The following is a 6,000-nucleotide window of genomic DNA, read 5'->3' as shown; positions in this document are numbered from 1 at the left end:
AGCCCTGGTGACGGGGCGTGGCTGCGCAGCACATCTGCACAACCCATGAGTGTCGCTGCGGAGCGGGAAAGAACACGAGCAGCCCTTCTCATCCGCCCCGTGAGAGCTCTAGTGCTCGACATGAGAGATGGGGCCGGTGGCTCTAAAGGAAACAGAGTCGCGAGACATTCGGGATGGGATTCGGGGTCTGGAGAGTGAGGATGATGTTCCAGAAGAAGACGCCTTCACTATGTTTGAATCAATGTAGATGGTTGTACCGTAGTTAAAAAAAAATAACACATCCCCTGAAAATAAGCCGTAGGGTGTCTTCTGGAGGAAAAATATAAGACCCTGTTTTATTTGGGGGGAAACACGGTAGTTGCAGTGGGCTTTCCACTCTGGTGAGACATCAGGCAAAAGAGAGTTTATAATATTGATCATCCCTGTCATTGTGGGAGGCCAGCATCTCGGCTACATAACTGGGCAGGGAATGCACAGAAGTGACTCAGTGTCCCCATGCCCCACAGCCTGATAAGGACGAGATAACCTGGGGCTCTGAGCCCTCAGGATCGAAGGTGTGGATCACTGCCCCAGGAGAGCAGCCTCGTCCTTACAATTTACGTGTGAAATAGATACAGCAATTATTACCAGCATATCCCATCATTCATCAAATCAGGTCACTAAAAATAAGGAGGCAGACCTATAACCTTAAAAATGCATATTTGCTGATGACATGTTTACTGATGGACCTATAAAATAGTTTTATTCTAACTCTATTTCAAAAATATCTTTCAGAATGTACCACGAGAAACTTGTTTGCATTATTCATGTGCATGCACAAAGAAATGGGTTATGATATGAATTTTTTTTATCGTGGATACTATTCAGAAAGTTTGCTAAATATTGCAATGATTTTTTTAGAGGTGCTCTCAAACCAATTAAATTTTTTTTTTTTTTTTGAGACAGAGTCCCACTTTGTTGCCCAGGCTAGAGTGAGTGCCGTGGCGTCAGCCTAGCTCACAGCAACCTCCAACTCCTGGGCTCAAGCGATCCTCCTGCCTCAGCCTCCCGAGTAGCTGGGACTACAGGCATGTGCCACCATGCCAAGCTAATTTTTTCTATATATATTTTTAGATGGTCAATTAATTTCTTTCTATTTTTAGTAGACACGGGGGTCTCGCTCAGGCTGGTTTCGATTCCTGACCTTGACCAATCCACCCACCTGGGCCTCCCAGAGCCAATTATCTTCTATAATCCTACTTCTCCAAAATTCTTTAGACACAGAACAGCAAGTGGTATCATAAAACACTATATAGTTCTGCCACAAAGAACCACAAAACAAAATAAATAGTATATATTTATAGTATGAGTATAAATAACAACCAACATTCATTTAATTCTTAAGTTTTATTTTATTTTAAACCAATTTGCCCCATCCATTAAAGATTAGTTCTGACATCCAAGAAAATAAACAAAACTTTAAAAAAATACATATTCTTAAGTAAATTTCTACAAACTTTTTCTTTTGTACTTTACAGGAAAAACTACACTTTTAAAAAAATGTTCCTTAAGTTTTACATGGTTAAGATGGTAAATTTTATGTCATGCGTTTCTTGCCACAACATTAAAAAAGTACATAATAGGGCAATTTTAATCCAAAAAGAGGATAAATATGATAGGGTATATTTAAGTTCTCGTTAATTTCAAAAGCAGACGTTAAAAATCTTGGCTGTTTTGTTTCTTTTGTAAAGTATATTATTTTGTGTATAAGGCATAGATATAGTTCTCTCTGCATAATGAGGAAAAGTATATACAGAGAACTGTGAGTAAAGGCACGGTTATGAAAAAAGTAGAAGTTGTAACTAAAAAACAATAAAAATTGATTATTAACTTTGATGGTCACATAATAACCAGCAAAAAAAAAAAAATGTGTTAACAGGATGATGCATTAATCAAATGTTAAACACTGTTCCTTTTTTGGTTTTTTTTTTGAGACAGAGTCTTGCTCTGTTGCCCTGAGTAAGTGCAGTAGTGTCATCGTAGCTAACTGTAACCTCAAACTCCTGAGCTTAATTGATCCTCCTGCCTCAGCCTCCCGAGTAGCTGGGACTACAGGCATGCGCCACCATGCCCGGCTAATTTTTCCTGTATATTTTTAGTTGTCCAGCCAATTTCTATCTTTAGTAGAGACCGGGTCTCGCTCTTGCTCAGGCTGGTCTCAAACTCCTGGGCTCAAGCAATCCTCCTGCCTCGGCCTCCCGAGTAGCTTGGGACTACAGGCATGCGCCACCATGCCCGGCTAATTTTTTTTTCTATATATATTAGTTGGCCAATTAATTTCTTTCTATTTATAGTAGAGACGGGGTCTCGCTCTTGCTCAGGCTGGTTTCAAACTCCTGAGCTCAAGCGATCCTCCCGCCTCGGCCTCCCAGAGTGCTAGGATGACAGGCGTGAGCCACCGCGCCCGGCCAAAAACACTGTTCTTTAAAGTTCAAAGATTAAAACATGCTGACACCATACTGACATCACAACAATATGACAGGGCACCCACTGATGAGCTAAATGAATTCTGAGATGACCAGACACGGGAGTCTACACTGCCCAGCCCACATAATTCCTATAAGAATATTGAAAAGTATTTACTTTTAAAAAAAAAGGAAACTAGATGCAATGTGATCTCCTGAACTGAATCCTGGAACAATAAAAGAATATTAGCAGAAAATTGGTGAAATCCGAGTTGAGCAGGCAGTTTGTTTAATTGACAGTAATGAACCGACATTGCTTTCTTAGCTTTGACCCTGGTACATAAAATGTTAACATTAAGGGAAATTTTGCAACTTTCCTGTAAATCTAAAACTATTTAGTCAATTATTTTTATGGGCAACCAAGATTTTGTGCATTCTGAACCTTTCTGCTTGTTTTGAGGTCATATATGTGATGCAATGAGTGAATGACCAATATCTTCAACCTCTCAAAAAAAGAAAAAAAATCCAAAAAAAATTATTTTAAAATTTAAAAAGTTGGGGGAGACTGTCGTATGTGCCTATGCACACAAGAATACAAAACTGGGCTTTTGTAAGGTTCTGAGAAGAGCAGAGGGGAAACCCAAGTGTCATTTCTAAAACAACCCAGGGAGGACAGGGAGGAACTGACGGCTGCAAGGAGCCAGGAGGGGGCTTCCGGGTGCTGTCATGTTCTGTTTTTCGACCTGGCTTGATGGTTGCACATGAGTGTTTATTTTGCGGTAATTCACTCAACTGCGCTTTTTGGTACAGTGCCCTTCAATAAAAAATTTTGTAAAACATTTCCCTATTCCTGGTAAAAGTTAGAAATGAGGAGACGATATGGAAATAAATAAGGTGTATGAGTAGGGAGCAAAAAAGCCTGTAAAGGGACAGATGTGACAGTTATTAAGTCATCTGTAAAATTTTGGGAGGTGGAAAGAATCTTTAAAATGACCAAATCCAGAAGTGATCAGAGCTCTTTATCGATTACGCAGTGGGGCGAGGAAGAGCCCAGACATCTGTATTTTTATAGCAAGTTTCCTTAGATGATTTTGATGCATAACTCAGATTACAGGTTATAAACCAAGGAACCATCCCCAAAAGATTAAGTGACTTTCCAGAGTTAGAATGTCCCCGAAATGGCACAAGAGCTGTATCACCAGACTCCTGGCTTTCTATTCCATCTAATAAATCCAAAACGCCCAGCCAAGATTCCCAAAATATCATAATACCACTAGAGAGAAGTACTGGTAAGTTCTATTAACCTTAATAAGCTTATCAAAGACTTTTTTTCTATCACAATGGCTTATTTACCCTATGAATTAGACTGGTTTTTCCAACATATTTTAGATTTTCACACTTCCAAGACAACATTAATAATACATTTGTTATTTATTAAATAATAGCAGGTCGTAGATTCACATAATATTAAAACGGGAGGGCTGTTAACCTACCTGTTCATTTTAAAGACAAGGAAACTGATAGCAGAGATATTAGTAACTTGTCAGAAGTATCTAGTATTCAGCTCTACTCTGTTTCAGGTCAATAAATTAGACTAGATTTCTTCCCCATGGTTACTGAATATGCCACACATAGTATCATTCGTTTTTTTGTTTTTTTTTTCTATTTTTTTTTAGTTTTTTTGGCTAATTTCTTTCTATTTATGGTAGACACGAGGTCTTGCTGTTGCTCAGGCTGGTTTCGAACTCCTGACCTTGAGCGATCTGCCCGCCTCAGCCTCCCAGAGTGCTAGGATTACAGGCGTATCATTCGTTTTTGACTTGGAATTTTTCTTTTTTCTTTTCTTTTTTTTTTTACTTTTTAAAAACTTTTTATATTACAATTATAGAAAAAAAAGCTCCATATTCCTGCCTGCCAGCTTGATGACTTGGGCTTTTTCATGTATAATTCAGTCCACTGTGATGTCTATGAGTGTTTCTGTTGAAGGCAATCGTTGCTGAACAGCGGTACAATGGCAACCGAACAGGAGACCAGAAGAAAACTTGATTGAATATGCAAGATAAATCAAGGTGCTCCTTTCTCAGGTGAGGATAAATCCTAGCACATAAAAGGGAAATTTACGAATATTTTTTAAGAAATAACAATTTTAGGTAGGCAATGGTGAGGAAGATAACAATCATGCAAGCCAAGGCCACGTGGTTCTTCCACAAGCCCCAAGGTGAGAGATCAATGCCCTGACTGGACAAATATTCTTCTCCGGTGCACCTAAAATTCAATGGAAAAAGAAGAAATTTCATTTTTACCATCTCTCAAATCCCACTCAGTAAAGCCACTGTTCCTTAGCTAAAGCAGCCTATACGGGAACCAAGTCTTCCATAATTATCCTGTCATAGACAATAGCTAACAGTCACTGCGTGCTTACCATTTCCCCAGATATTATGCAAGCATCCTGCACTTAATTGATTAGTTAATCACTAAAACAACCCAATGGGGTAGTTATTATGCATTTAAAAGATGAAGGGGTTCTGCTAAGTTCAATTGCTTTTTGGGCCTTAAAAAAAAAAAAAAGATGAAGGGGGCCGGGCAAGGTGGCTCACGCCTGTAATCCTGTACTCTGGGAGGCCGAGGTGGGAGGATTGCTCAAGGTCAGGAGTTCGAGACCAGCCTGAGCAAAAGCCAGACTCCGTCTCTACTAAAAATAGAAAGAAATTAATTGGCCAACTAAAAATATATATACAAAAAATTAGTTGGGCATGGTGGCGCATGCCTGTAGTCCCAGCTACTCGGGAGGCTGAGGCAGGAGGATCGCTTGAACCAGGAGATTGAGGTTGCTGTGAGCTAGGCTGATGCCATGGCACTCTAGCCCAGGCAACACAGTGAGACTCTGTCTCCAAAAAAAAAAAACACAACCCAATGGGGTAGATATTATGCACATTTAAAAGATGAAGGGGGCCTGGCCCGGTGGCTCACACCTGTAATCCTAGCATTCCGGGAGGCCGAGGTGGGAGGATCATTTGAGCTCAGGAGTTCGAGACCAGCCTGAGCAAGAGCGAGACCCCATCCCTACTAAAAAAAAAAAAAAAAAAAAAAAGAAAGGAAAAAAAATTAGCCAGACATGAAAAATTAGCTGGGCATGATGGCGCATGCCTGTAGTCCCAGTTACTTGGGAGGCTGAGGCAGGAGGATCGCTTGAGCCCAGGAGTTTGAGGTTGCTGTGAGCGAGGCTGACACTACGGCACTCTAGCCCAGGCATCAGAGTGAGACTCCGTCTCAAAAAAAAAATGAAGGGGACTAAGGTTTAAGGAACTTGGCCAAGTTCACAGAGTCACACTTTGAGCTAAGTTTTAGCCTCTCCCAATTCATTTGTTTCCAAATCTATAATGCTGCCCTCCTTCGAAGGGCAGAACAAAAAATATTTTTTTGCCTTTTTTTTTTTTGTTTGTTTTTTCTTTGAGAGTATCCAGAAACAGTAGGGCAGAAAAATTTATCAAGTAATTTTGTAGTTATTCCCGATGGAGAAAAGCTCAGGTTGAACTGATGCCACCCCTGACCCTCA

At 40.2% G+C, this 6,000-nt stretch overlaps 1 protein-coding gene across 3 annotated transcripts in view; it reads right to left on the bottom strand.

Annotated features, from left to right (window-relative positions):
• Nucleotides 1-2,716: 2,716 nt before the first annotated feature.
• Nucleotides 2,717-6,000, bottom strand: part of ABCG2 (ATP binding cassette subfamily G member 2 (JR blood group)) — a 76,587-nt gene continuing 73,303 nt past the window's right edge. For all 3 annotated transcript variants that reach the window (XM_075998740.1, XM_075998741.1, XM_075998739.1), the window contains exon 16: nucleotides 2,717-4,709. In XM_075998740.1, coding sequence (XP_075854855.1) covers nucleotides 4,562-4,709 — 148 coding nt within the window. In that variant the 3' untranslated portion in view covers nucleotides 2,717-4,561. The remainder of the gene's footprint in view (nucleotides 4,710-6,000) is intronic.

Source organism: Microcebus murinus, chromosome 29, assembly GCF_040939455.1.
Source record: "Microcebus murinus isolate Inina chromosome 29, M.murinus_Inina_mat1.0, whole genome shotgun sequence".
Taxonomy (NCBI): Eukaryota; Metazoa; Chordata; class Mammalia; order Primates; family Cheirogaleidae; genus Microcebus; species Microcebus murinus.
The sequence above is the reverse complement of the archived record's forward strand: the minus strand, read 5'-3'. Positions and strand labels throughout refer to the sequence as shown.